General features: G+C 44.1%; 1 protein-coding gene across 1 annotated transcript; it reads left to right on the top strand.

Annotated features, from left to right (window-relative positions):
• Nucleotides 1–4,263: 4,263 nt before the first annotated feature.
• Nucleotides 4,264–4,880, top strand: LOC120452245. Its single transcript, XM_039636372.1, has 2 exons — nt 4,264–4,314; nt 4,369–4,880. Exons 1-2 carry the CDS (start codon nt 4,264–4,266, stop codon nt 4,858–4,860), a joined length of 543 nt encoding a protein of 180 aa, XP_039492306.1. The 3' UTR covers nt 4,861–4,880.
• The last annotated feature ends 9,182 nt before the right edge of the window (nt 4,881–14,062 follow it).

Genomic DNA, 14,062 nt, shown 5'->3' with positions numbered 1-14,062 from the left:
ATTTTCGCTTTATAACATATGTTTTTTTTGTACATTACCCATGGTTACAATAAATCTTTTTCCCATCACTATCTCTGTTTGTGTGGGAAGCCCTCTGAATTTGTTGAATGGTTTGAGTGTGTGGCATGCGGGTCCTTTGCATGTCAATAGGTGCTAAAAATTGACTTTCGAGCAACGCCCAGACGAAACCTGCTTGAAACTTAATTAACAAGCCTCCGCCGCAGATACAGATACATGTACTGTATCTCTGGCAACAGAAGCCAGGCCCCATCAAAAGATAAACCCCTGACAATCACTCAAAGCTGGAAGGGGGGGCACGCAGGGGTTAGGATACGAGGACTTCGATGTGGAGGGGCATGCAAAATGCAGCTGCAGCCGTGCATTGGCCGTGGCTGCATTTACATACTTACAAGGAAGCCACAGCCAGTCGAATGATATATAAAAACACAAGAAATTTGACATGAACTGTGGAGATTTCAACGCAAAGATAGCGCCAAAAAGATGCCACCGAAACGGAGAGCGGAGTTTGGCTGGGCTCCTTGAATAATGGCGGCCTCAATCAGGACCGAACCCAAGCAATTGTAAGAAAAACCCAAGAGGGCCAGACGACGAGTGGAGTGGATTCTTTGGGTCTGAGAAAGGTCTTCTGCTGCCCTTCGTCATTGTGGTCTTGGGGTTTTGTGGCTGGCGAACGGCGAGGAGGGACAAAGATGACGCGATTGCTAGATTTGATAAGCAAAATCATTTGTGATAAAATAAATAATTGAGTTCGTTTGCATATCTTGGGAAAGCATCTCTGCCCCGTCGTCGTCCAGCAAACGCATCAAAAATCTACGTATTTACCCGTAATAAATTCATAGGCACACTCATAACTTCTCTACCAATTGTGTCACAGATTAGGCGGGGCCCCACTTTTGGACAGACTTCAATCAAATCGGACGGCTATCGGCAGCTACTATCTTTCGGCAGCTACTATCCACCCGATCCCCACCTTAAAGTTGAAGCCCCCTTAAGTTATGGAGGCCCCCTCCATGTGGCGCACCTCCAATTGCGATAAAGCGTTAAAATTAATTATCGAGTGCCAGCAGCGCAGCCCAGTGCGTTGTGCTGTCAAATCTTTATCGCATAATTGATTTCATAGCTACTGCGTTTGCTTTCGGCGCTGCTTTCCTCAAATTACATGCCACAAACGGCCCTGCCAACCCAAAATTTCTGATGGCCCAAGCAATTGGGGTACAAAAAATAAACCAAGAAAGTCTGAAAGAAATAAGAAACAATAACAAAATAAGTTGAGACGAGAAGAACAACAAACGGCAGCCACAAATCAACATCGCGATAAGAAACTGTGATTTTTATTTTTTGAAAACTGATTTTTGATTTCCTGTACAATTTTGATTAAAAACGTGTGGCTGTCTCTGTCTTCGCGCCTGTCATGTCGTCTCAACTTGGCTTTTTGTTTTTGGTTTCACCTTCTTCGCTGACTGTGAATGAACGGCTGAAAGACAAATTGAAAACAAAGTCTAATCAGTTGAGCAATTGAGCAATTTTATATACCTCTTACTTAGCGGATTAGGTGGGGGTTACACGTATGAGTAGTTCTGGTATTAATTGTGATCAAAAACATGGCTTCAAATGCCTGTGCTACTTATGAAATATCTATACAGTGTTAGTGATATTTTGATATCATTTAAGAGAATTAGGTAGACCTTCCAAGTATTGACTCTTAGAAAGTCCTTAATAAATCTGATTTTTACGAACTTAAAGTTCCTACCCCTACCCATCCTATAAATGCCATGTATCTTTAGGCTAAACATCTGAAAAGTATCTTAAATACATTCCCAGATCCCAGGGTAACATCTAGTCATCCAAAACGTCATCCATGCTGAAGGGCTTCTTATGATTTTCATTGTTGCTACTGGTGGCATTGTTAAGAGCGCGTTTGGAAATCTAATCACTGACAAGCTATGGCTGCCTGTATTCGATAGATAGTTGCTGATGGCACACATTCGAGGGGATGGATAGTGTGTGTGGGGAAGGGGAGGGGGTGGCTCCCAATTGATTCGGACCGAGTTGAGAAATATTTGGAGAATTGACAGCCGATACGGCTTATGCAAGGTGCGAGGTAGGAAAGTTACCGATGGATTGTCACTGCGATATGGCCTCTGTAAGCCAGCAAGGCAGTGCAATATCCTTAAGCCGCACACTTCCTACACTCACACCTTCTACCAACGAAAAAAAAGGACCACCATGTGTCGTGGCAACTCCTGTTCATTCCTCCGGCCTTTTGTGTCTGGCGTAATTAAAACTTAAAACGCTTTTTGTTTTGCAAGCAGCACTTGAACCATTGTTCGCCAACCGAAAAGTTCACAACCCACCGCCCGCTACCCTTATTCTGCTGCATGTCTCGACCACAAGAAACACAAAAAAGAAAAGGGGGAGAAAGAAAAGTAGAAAAGTATCTCAAGTGTGCTCATTGTGAAAATTCCAATAGAGAGCGTGCGACTTTGCCGGCACTAAAAAACCCCCTGATTGTTGCCAGCGAACTTTGCCACCCGGCAGCAGTTCGTTCAGGAACAGTAGCTGAATCAGAGCCCAAGGAGCGGGATGCAGTCCTCGAGTGAGTTTCTCCGGTTCAAGTGGGCCACGGAGCACGTGCCCCGGCACGCAGAGTAAGTTCAAGTGTGCCAATATGTTGCAGCTTCGATTCGGGGCACATGCCACCACACGCAGCTCATGTGCACCTCTGCATCTGCATCTTTCGCAGGTCAAAAAAAAGCTGGCTCAGCCTATTAAACTTTATTTGTTATAGGAAAAAAAAAGTTCTATGTAGGCTTTACCATTTGATTGATTTTTCAATCAATGCGCAGGATAATGCCAATGCAAATAGGGAAGACGTAAAGTGGTGCCTATTGGATTTTGATTTAATAACATATTTTTGGGTTGGCCTACCTGTAGCTCCGTGCACCTGTAATGCCGACGCATAAATCATCAATGCAACGGCAACTGCAGCAGGCCAAATAGAAATCGACCAAAATAGGCGCCCGCAGAGATGTCCGATTTTCCCTGGCCTACGCCCTCGTGTTCCTTCAACCAAACAGGGTATACGAGTATGGTTTATGTTCTACCTTGGCACTCGGAATTTACCTGAGCCTGTGACGAAATATTTAGTCGAAAATATTGTCCCTAATGCTGGCGCCAGACAAGTCTTATGCTGATGATGATGACAGACTTAGGCACCGTACACAAAACAAATCCAACCTGTCACACTAACGACTTCTGCGAAGACAATGGTGAAGACCCGACCGCCCGACCATCTCTTCTGCGTCCTGGCCAACTTCCCCTTCTCCTCATCCTTCTCCTGCACAGGTCTTGCAGTCTGCACTTGGCTTTGTCTATAAGCCAAAAGTGTTGCACTAGTTTCGGTGGGATTTCACCTGCGAGACAAAGGGAACCGGGGATCTGGAGGGCTTTGTTTTCTCATCCGTTCCCCGATTCTGCTGCTCCTCGGCTGCTGTGTGGAAATTGTGCATGCATTTTATGGTGCAATTCCTTTGTCCTGCCGGCGAAGGCAGGCCAATATTTTTATTGCCCATGTACCATACAGCATACAGCATACAGCATATAGTATCGACGTTCGAGGCGAACAAATAGCTGCAACAGCCGCTAAGAGTTATGACCCGGCGCCTAGGAGCTCATCTCCCGAACAAAGGGCTGTGAAAGGCACTTTCGGCTCGGATTGGTACTAAATGGGTTGGTACTAAATGGGATGGGTTGCTACATATGAGATCATGTAGCGAAGGTGCCTCGAAGTTCTTTGATTGCAAGTGCGCCACACATTTTCAATCGGGTTTTTCGCCCTTACTTCGCAAAAAAAAGGTGGCAGAGCTAAAATGAAGACGTTTTGTACTACCAATAAACATAGCTAACTATCCCAATCACTATTTTTATAATTTTCGATTCTGAAGGGGGCAAACTCTCCACATAGCTCACATACTAAAAACCATATTTTGTAACCACTATAAATAAAGAAAAAAACTATATTGATGAGTTAAATAACTTCTATGAAAGCAGTATACTAAAGAACGTGTTAGCACAGCTTATTATCATATATCACAAGCAAGGTACAAGTTACAACACAGAATTACATTGCATGTAGTGTCATGCTATTTGATTTACATTGTACGGCGATTTACAATGTACGATTTAATGATAGCTTGGCCCTATAAATATCCAAAACAAATTCTATGACAAACCAGTAAAACAATGAAGGAGATTCTGTTTTCTGTACTAATAATGCTAGTTAGCAAGGCATACGTAAGAAATTAAAACCTATAGCATTTTCCAAACTATTTGAAATTTAATTTTTAGGCATTGCTTCCGAAAACCTATGAAGCGCGTTTCGTATCGATTTCCACGAATGGCACCAAAATGCCATTAGATGTAAGCCAAATTCGGTTCTTGGGGCGAGAACGCGTGGCAAATGGCACTTTCGAGGTGAAGGAGGATCTGGATGAATCATTTTCAATATTCGGTGAAACTTTCATCGATTCCATGGGCGACGGCGAGTACAAGCAGCTTCTCTTCACCGCTCCCAAACAATCCGTCTGCAAGGCATTTAAGGCCTATTGGCCGTACTTTGAGCCGAGTATAAAGTTTGGAGTAAACACGGACTTTCCCGTTCATACCCACCCGTGTCCACTGCCCAAGGGAAAATACTACTTGAAGGATGTGGTCCTCAAAGCCGACAATTGGCCGGTTATAATGCCGCGAGGATTTATGAAGGCCGTGGCCACCGTTTTCAAAAATGACGAATATGTCGGCAGTCTAGAAATTGTTTCAAAAATTTCCGACCTGTCTTAGCCAAGAAATAAAAAAGAAAGTAATTACTAAAACGAATTACCGATTACTTTACTAATATCATACTTGCAGATCACCGTTTCAGTACTTGTGATGTTTAACTAGGAATTCGACTGAACAGTATACATTTTGTTTATAAAGTTCACCAAGCGTAGGTTAATATCAATACCAAGAAACACATTTCCGAGGCATTTCCCTTAATCAAGATGGCCAAGTGCCAAAAACACTTATCACAATGCATCCAAGATTCTGGAAACCCCCTTTTGAGAGTGCCAAGAGATTAGCATATCTCACAGCAACCATCTGCACTCGTAGACAAGTTGGCTCGACTTGAAATCTGAAGATCATAGCAATAGGAGCCGCCAACACCTTCCCAAATCCACCGATCGATTCAGCTGCCTTGATAGGGAAATCCTGCCAAATGATTTCCAGCGAAATCTGATACGACCTGGAGCGATTTTCCGGGCCAAGATTGCGATTGCGATTACTTGTCCGATACGGAGATCAACCTCAAAGGATCCCCGGCAAGGATGATGTGCACATTTTCGCCTAATCCTTGCCCGTTTTCGTCTCGTCTTGCCTCGGCCAACGCCCAGCACAGACATGGGAATTGGAATCGAGAATTGCCGTCGCCGTTGTGGCTTTATGCTAATGATCGGTTCTGGGCCAGAAACTAGACCAAAACGAGGAGGACCGCAGCGCTAAAACCACTCATGGCTCATTGTGTGGCGATTGTTTCGTCAAAACGAAACCAGAAAACAAGAGGAAGCCGAGCCTAAATATTGCAAATCTGGCCGAAGCGACTGGGCCATTGTTTTGGCCTGGTTGGCAGAGTGGCGAGTGCGAAAATAAAAATCTCTTAATCGGCACTGGCGACAGCATTCAATGAGTTCTGCACTGCCTCCGGCTGAAGAGGAGAGAGGAGGAGAGACGGGGAGAGAGACTGGCCAGGCAAACTGGCACTTGAAACATGACAATATCAATTTGTACGTACAATGGCCTAATCTGATAATCAGTGCAAACATGTCCTTTGTGTCCATTGTGCGTGAAACAATGCAAACGGCATAGTTGTGCGCCAGGATTAGGTGCCAAAGCCAGACAAAGTGCAACAAAAAACCAAAAAAAAATAGAGAGGAGAAACATGGAAAACTTTGTATTTGGCAAACTGCCCTGCTGAAGTTCGAGTTCGAGTTGGAGTTCATTACGCGGCTCTATCAAATGATTAATGGGCATTTTATGGTAAACTCCCTGGCCCCGACGAGCGATCATAAAAGGCAGACAAGTAAAAACCAGCGAGTTCCGAGATGATCGCTGCATGTAAAATGAACTCGGGACTCGAGACTCCGAACTCCGGCTTGTCAATCAAACTGCGAAGGCACACAACATAAAAATGATCGACAACAGTGACACTTTGGGCGGCAGGAATGTCGCGGATAAGCATCAATACAAACACACCGAGATCGGAGATCGGGGGGGAAAAATGAGGTTCATTTATCATCGCACAGATTGGGGAAATGGAATGGGATTGGGAATGGGAATGGGCATCCGAATGGGAACTACCAGGCCAGGATGGATGGTAGGTGTGGCCTATGCCCAGCATGAATTAATCATCGCACAAATCAAATTGAAATTACGGCAGCACACGAAAATGAATATATGCGAGAGTATACAAATACAAATATCATAACAAATGCTGCAGACAGGCATTAATGAGCCACGACAGTCCTGCCCATTAGATATGTGAGTGTATCCTTCGATGGAGGGGTTGGAGAGGAGGGTTTCGGCGAGATACACCGCAAATTGACTTGTTTGGCCGGGTTGAAGTCGACTCCCCGCAAATTAGCTGCTCAATTGGGTAATAAAACCAAATGTGCCAATTGTGAGTGCACAAAGTTTTCCCTTGGCGAGAACTTCGCTTGTAAGTGCCCCAGAAAACAATTGTGCAATTGCATTAATTGCATTGTCGAATGAAAACAAAAGGCACAGGACATCGCCTCAAATGGCTGGTACATATGCTGGCATTTGTAGGGGTTTCTCCATAGGAGGGTTTTGGGTTGTTAAGTTTTTGGTGGTTACAGATAGCGTCCACTCAATTATGTCATATCGGCGATACTAAATGGACTTTTAACTTGCTTTGATTCTATAATTTGGCCCGCTCTTCTGGGCTTACCTTTTATGGCTGGCCATTAAAAGGGCCAACGAGCTTGCTCAGATTTATCAGCGTGCACGCCATAAAGTAACAAATAAATTTAAATACTAATAATAATAAAAAGTAATACACGCACCACACTCACACACACACACATATTCGCCTTCCTTGCGGTGACGGTGACGGTGGTATCCTCGAAAAGGATACAACATGCCCTCTACGCAGGACCAAGCACATTTATGGCCAGCAATTAAATGGGGCTGCCATTTGTTTTATTATAACAGCGAGCGGCATTCAACATCGCCATCATCAGGAGCAAAGCAAAGCAAAGCAAAGCAAAGCAAAGTAAGGCAAAGCAAAGCAGCATCGGCATCAGCGATAAGGCTCCGTTTTATTATTATCCTTTATGCTTTTCGTGTGCTTTTTTTTCGTCCTTCGGGGGTCTGAGGGCTCCCCCTTTGGGGGCGTGGCCTGGGCTGGGGGCAACACACATTAGAATAGGCAGAGCCAAAACAAGACAGCGTAAATAACATCGTCGCATGGACACTTAAATGCACTGCCCTCTTTCTGAAATCAGTTACAGTCTGTATTTTCTTTAAAATTATATTTTAAAGTTAGATGTTAGGTGTCACGTCTTAAGTTTCTTTAGGACTTCAAGTTATTAAAGTGTTCCAAAATATTCACACATTACTCTTCTTTACAATGTTTTTTTCTCTGAGTCAGTTATAAAGTACATCGCTCATTTGACAACCGATGTACTCCACTTTGGGCAGTACATCGGAAGACAAGGCCATAAAAGTCGCAATGCGCCATAAAAACAGTTAAAGCCAAGACAAAAGTCGCACACACAAATGCGATTTGGGAGTCGTTAAAGGCGCGCATGTGTGTGTGTGCGCCGAGTCCTGTACAAATTAAGCCTTTCTACGCAAACAAACGAGCGCACATCCTTGTCGAGTGTACATATACTAGAGAATATACATATAACAAAATAAAGCGCCACCGATGAGATCTCTGGTGCCCCCCCCTTAACCGTCGCACGCCCCTGAGCATGTGCAAAGTAGGTTGCTCAAATCGCACACAACATAAAACATTTTTAATGCCAAAGAGTAGCAAACAAAAAAATACAACAAAAAATAAAAGGAAACCAAAAGAGCAGACAATAAAAAAGGCTCACAAAACGAGCATAAAAATGGCAGCTGGCAAAAGAAAATGGCCGCAACGAGAAGCCCCCATTTTCCTCGGTACACCCCCCAACACCCCCACTCCCCTAAAAGTCAAACACCCCCGCCATCCAATTGGCGGTCATACGTACAGGATATTGTGTAAAAAGGATTAATGGGCCCCTTTTCTCTCTTTGTTTTAATTGCATTTGAGGTTAAGGGGAGAAGGGGATTTGGCCAAGGGGAATGGGCCCAAACGGAATGTAAAATGCCCAAAAGCGACGGGAAATAAATGTATATATTACTGTCAGAGGCGTTGGGAATCAAGAAGGGGGCTTGTTACTCAATAAAAGTATCGAATAGTGCTTCATATTCTCATTTTTCTATATACTGTATTAATGTTATATTTTATATTTCTGTTTGACTAGCCCCTTCACACTACGCCAATGCTTTTTGGGCAACCGGCGAATAAAATATATATTTGATGCCATAAAAATGTCACAGACGCCTTGAGTTATGCAGCTCGACTGTGGCTTATGTGGCGCCCTCAGCCAAATCCCGTTCCCGAATCCATTTCCCATCCTTTGTGCCATGGCCATGGCCATTACCACTCGGTTTTTGGCCCACAAAAGAGCGGAGCGTAACCCTTTTGTTTTGCACGGTTTTAATTTATATACGACTGCGAACGAATTTATGGCTATATTATATAATTGTATTATGTAAGGTCCTTCCTCTGGTAGTTAAGATTTTGGATTTCGTAACTTGGAATGTGAGAGTTGTTATCTTATTTGTGTGCCTTGCGATGATGATCTTGTAAAAGAAAAAAGAACTTAAACTATTTCTCTAAAACTTATTCTCTAATACTAAGCTTGTCAATAGGAATAGTCTCACTAATTCAATTATGCTCCACTTGATTTAAGCATATTCTCTGTTAGTTAGTTTGCCCCTCCTTTGGCATTTGTTGGCCCAACACCTAACTAACTGGGCCCAAATCAGCGGACTCATCTGGGCCCACGCTCCCATTGCCGCCATTGCATGCCAGCCACTCTCTGATTTCTTTCCAGCATTTGTTTTCCCATAATTTGTGTTCATTTTATGCGAAGCCTGTGTGTGTCTCTTAGTTAAACATCTCTCATTTATATGCCCCATGGAACGGGCTTTAACTAAGCGCGGTAGCAGTTTAGCTGTCCGCACACGCAAATTTTCCAGGCGCACACCTGCGGTTTCGGCCTAAACTGGGAACTGGGAGCTGGGAAGCTGCTGCCCAGGTGGGGAGACTGTGTCCCCGGATCAGCGAGAAATGGGTGGTCAGGGGAGAGCTGCTCTTTAATTTATGGCTCTTGTCATATTTTGTTAGACACGGCGATTAATTAAAGTGCAGGGCCCGAGGTGCTCGCCAAAAACCAAAAGAGAAACCCTTGGCGAAGCCATGGGCTAATTGAAAAATGCGCCAGGAGATGGAAACCAGAAGGCAACCGCTTATTAAAACAGGCAACAGCAAATAAAAACACGAGAAAGGAGACCAACTCAAGTGGCGCTGTTTGAGTAGTTGGCTAATAAATATCCCCTGTCAGTCAGACAGTCAGTCAGTTGGTCTGTTGGTCGGTGGGTAAGATACGCCAGCATCCAGGCAGCCACTCAATGGCCAAGTCATCGATATTAGCCCGATTCCGCGTAGCCTCCAATCCACAAAACAAAAACGCCAATCATCGCAGGAGCGGCCCTGAGTGGCGTATATACGAGTATGTATATTTAAAAAGTAAATTGAATTTAGTGCCAGTCATCCGGCGAAATGCACTTCCCCCTCCCCTGCCCGTTTGCCTGCTCCGAAAAAAAAGGGGGCGTGGCAGGAGACAGCTCAAGTGCACATGACATGCTAATTAAAAGACAGCAGCAGAACAGCCGCCTGTGGAACAGGGTTTTGATATGGCCGCAGGTACGCAGATACTTCCAGCTTAATCCGTCTCACGCTGACTGCAATTTGTCAACCGCAATTATAGTGCAGTTGCGCGATGGCATCGTGAATCATAAATAGAAAACCAAAGAAAGTGGTTCAGTGTCGCAGAATTTGTACCTCGGAATTAATAGCACTTCTTAGAATTTTTTAAATTAGGCAAGCTTACAAACATAGCAATATAAACGTATCTTTAATTTACAAATAACTAAAGGAACGATTGTTTTGGAACCTTCCCTTTTTTTTTATGAAATTGCGCTCAAGTGGTCGTGACTGGTATCATTTCGATCTGCCATCTCCAGCCCAGTCACCCAGTGGGGAATTGTGACTCGGATTTCCCTGCATTGTGGCCATCTCTAGGGCTCCAACTGGCTGCCCACGCACTTCTCGGTAATCTCGGTAATCCGCTCCAGTTGCGCTCTCTCATTGCCGACCGGACCGATATGATATGCCATATAATTACATAGCTTATTGTCATACGCCTATTCAGCTTATTATCCAAGGAGAAGGCGCGCGCCTTATGCCTAACTGATCGATTTCGGCGATCGGTGCGCGATAATCGAAGCGGGGGAGGCAGCCCATTGATCTCCATTGAGGAGGTTGGCTGGCCAACCTACCTTTAAATTTGATCTGGCTTTGTTTTTGTTTGCCCGGCGCACCGTCGATTGTCACTCGATCGTAGGCGAGAGTTTCCGATCAACAGGCGGCGGTGCGGCCCCTGATTTTGATCGACGGCAGCAGGCCAAACTTAGACCCCTCAAACAGGCGACTCGCACAGGTAAGTCGAGAATCTGTAGTCGAGAGTCGAGACGAGAGTCAAGAGTCAAGAGTCGAGAGCCAAGTTGCCGGGCCAAGATGGATCGTTGACGAAGCCACACAGCGTGTTGATTTATTCCCCACAGACATAGACGCGGTAACCGAGCTGACGAACTACAAGCATACATATATGGGTGTATATACTGTGGCTTTATATAGTATATGACATAGTATATGATGGCTCTGTGGCATAGAACAAATAATAAACCACACCAGGATGACGATTATAAAGTGGAATGGCTTAAGAGCGAATGAAATATGCCCTTATGAAGGTATTTGATGCTGGAAAGTTTGGGTTTCACTTCTAAGAAGTATCTGTTTGTTAAATACTAGTTTAGAGAAAGCATATTGAAGATTTAATATATGCTTAGTTGTTTTTAGAACGCAATCAATTATTTTCATTAGAGAACATCTTAAAGAACCAGAAAGCTGCGCCTTTCTCTGCGCTTCTCACTGCGTTTAGCTAACGACGAGAACCAATTGAAAATTCCACCTTGAACTCGCCATAACTCACTCGGAATGACTTATTTCGACAGTGTAGCGCCTTGATAAGTAAATATTATGGCATCCTGGGCATTACATTACTCCAACACCCTCTTCAACACGTATATAAGCCTCCTGTACGTATTCATCAGGCGCAGCTAGTTTCGTATGCAGCTCAGGATTGTCGCTTGCTCCTCGTCGCTGTCACTGTCGACATCGTTGATCATTGCCAATGGCCCAAGGTGGAGGAGGTGGAGACCACAGGAACAACCAAGGTAGTGCCACCAGCGGGAACAGCGGCACCGATTGTCAATGATGATGAAGACGATGATGTTGTTCCTTCGAACAGTCAGTTCTTGCACTGAAAGAAATACATAGGAGTGACACGTTACAAAAATATGCAGATTGTTGGATATATCACAAAAAATGTTAAGTAGACTAATTTGGTACTTTCCTTACCACATACACATGGACCTCAATTGCTTCGAACAGACTCTGGAATTTCTTCCAGTGCACTTCTGGTCTGCTATTGCCTCTGCGATGATTTCGTTGATCGCGACTGCAGTTCGGGGCGCGACAAGAATAATTACAAATGTCACATGAAATCAGAAGGCATCATAAATCAAATCAAATTATAATTAAGCATATTTGATCAGTTTGCTCGCCATGGTCCGCAGTATCTGTATGTGTCCGCGCTTATCGGGGCACTCTGGTAATGGTAAATGGTAAATGGTAAATGGAAAATGGTAGCGCAGTTCAGTTCCTTGGACTCCTTGGATTGCCAGCCTCCATCTCCAACTCCATCTCCATCTCCTCCTTATCTGAGATGCCTGTGTGTGTTATGGGCCTAGTTTCGTTTTGTACGAGTATCTCGGCTTCGTTATTGAATCATTTCTACTTATTTGGCATAAGTAATTGAATTTGTGCTTATTTATGCTGGCACTGATGATGTCGATGATGAGGCGGTCAGGATAATCGCTGGCAATTCATTAATTTCCAAGGCAACGCGTGTGGCTCACACAGTGGAGATCGGCTAAAAGTGAAACTGGTCGCGGTGCACTCACTCGCAGCTAGTTGCGTCCAGTGCTCACTGTACAATCGTTCCATATTTGCCTTTAATATCATTAACATCACCATACATTTGTCTCTGACTCATGCGACTTGTTCCAGTTTGTGGGTCGGCTTACGGAGCTCAATGTGTTTGTTTTGACGCCATATCTTATAATTCGATTAATAAAATCCATGTACGCGTATGAGTGTAATTATTTTGTCATTGATTTCGATTGGCGTATTTAAGCCTTCGGCCGCCGGTTTAAGCCAATTTCGGCTCGTTGTTATGTTTATGACCAAAGCCATAAATTGCACAATTTATCAGGGGCGAAATAAAGGCAAATGAAATAAATACAAACGCTGCTCATATGTTTCAACCGGCGAAGAGGGCCGAATATTTATGTTTAGATTTAAACATTTGCAAAACGAAAAGTCATAAATTACTTCCGCAGCGGCAAGGATGCGCCCAAGGATGCCACAGTCCCCAATTCCTCGCCAAAAAGGAACCTCTACAATCCTCATGAAAAATCTTCATTTTACGATTTTTGGCGCACGAGGGAGAAGGTGGAGATGGAGATGAAGATGGAGATGGAGAAGGACACGGAGATGGAGACGGAGAAGGAGAAGGAAGCACAAAGCCAAACACACATATCAAGGAAGAAAGCCAAAGCTTTCCTACGCCTGCCGAGATAAAACGTTGGCATAGAAATCAGTGGCATGTATCTTATGGATACAGCAGCCATTTTTATTGTGGATTCACTTCGGTGGAGTGGTGCAGTGGAATGAAGATGGAGCTGCCTTCAGCCTCGGCCACGGCCTCTGAGGTGGGCGCAATTGTAGTCGCTGGGGTTGCCTCAACATTAAAATAAATATGTACAAATGCTTAGATAAATAGATACGCCAGCCAAGTGATGTGACTCCTGCAAAGGATGACAGCCAAAATGGCGCAAAAGGAGAAACTCCAGGCAACTGGGCCATGGGCGTAGCTAAAATGCTGCTGGGGGGTGGGGACAGATAATTAAGATATGCCAGATAAGAAATCCAACGCTTGACTTACAGCTTACGTCGTTTAATAAGAGCCAAGCATGTCTAACTCTCTAGAATCAAAAGAAATATATAAAAATTGAAATTAAATGATTTATTTACATTTGATAAAAATTAAGTCATTTTGCAGTCCACGATATCTTTAAAATATACGATCATATTATAGCATAGATTCAGAAAAAATGTACTTTAAGTTAAAAATTTAAAAGATGTTACAGATGTTCCATGATTATTAATCTGGGTATAGGGCGTCTGAAAATTAATGCCAAATTTTGTACCTTCTTGGAGGGGATAAAATCCCCCAACAGCCGCCCATGAAAGGGGGGTCCGAAAAGCGAAAGAACAGAGGCGCTGCTCATACACAGAACATTTATATTTCAGCGGAGAAAGCTCGTATATTATCATAAAACAAGTTGCTGGATGCCATAGGCGGGGTGAGGGGATCGCCGAGAGATGGAATGGGGGGGAGGGGGAGATGAGAAGACAGGGGTGGGCGATTGTTGGTATGCAGGGGAAGAGGGAGGGTGGCGTGTGATGCGCAAAAGTCGG

This window comes from Drosophila santomea, chromosome 3R (genome assembly GCF_016746245.2).
Source record: "Drosophila santomea strain STO CAGO 1482 chromosome 3R, Prin_Dsan_1.1, whole genome shotgun sequence".
Lineage (NCBI taxonomy): Eukaryota > Metazoa > Arthropoda > Insecta > Diptera > Drosophilidae > Drosophila > Drosophila santomea.
Note: the sequence above shows the minus strand (reverse complement) of the source record. Positions and strands in the feature narration are given on the sequence as shown.

Excerpts from the sequence above, each read along its gene's own strand:
- LOC120452245 (XM_039636372.1), top strand. The coding sequence starts at position 4,264 with ATGAAGGAGATTCTGTTTTCTGTACTAATAATGCTAGTTAGCAAGGCA. Across the intron at positions 4,315-4,368 it reads TGCTAGTTAGCAAGGCATAC|GCATTGCTTCCGAAAACCTA; the intron begins GTAAGAAATTAA and ends TTTAATTTTTAG.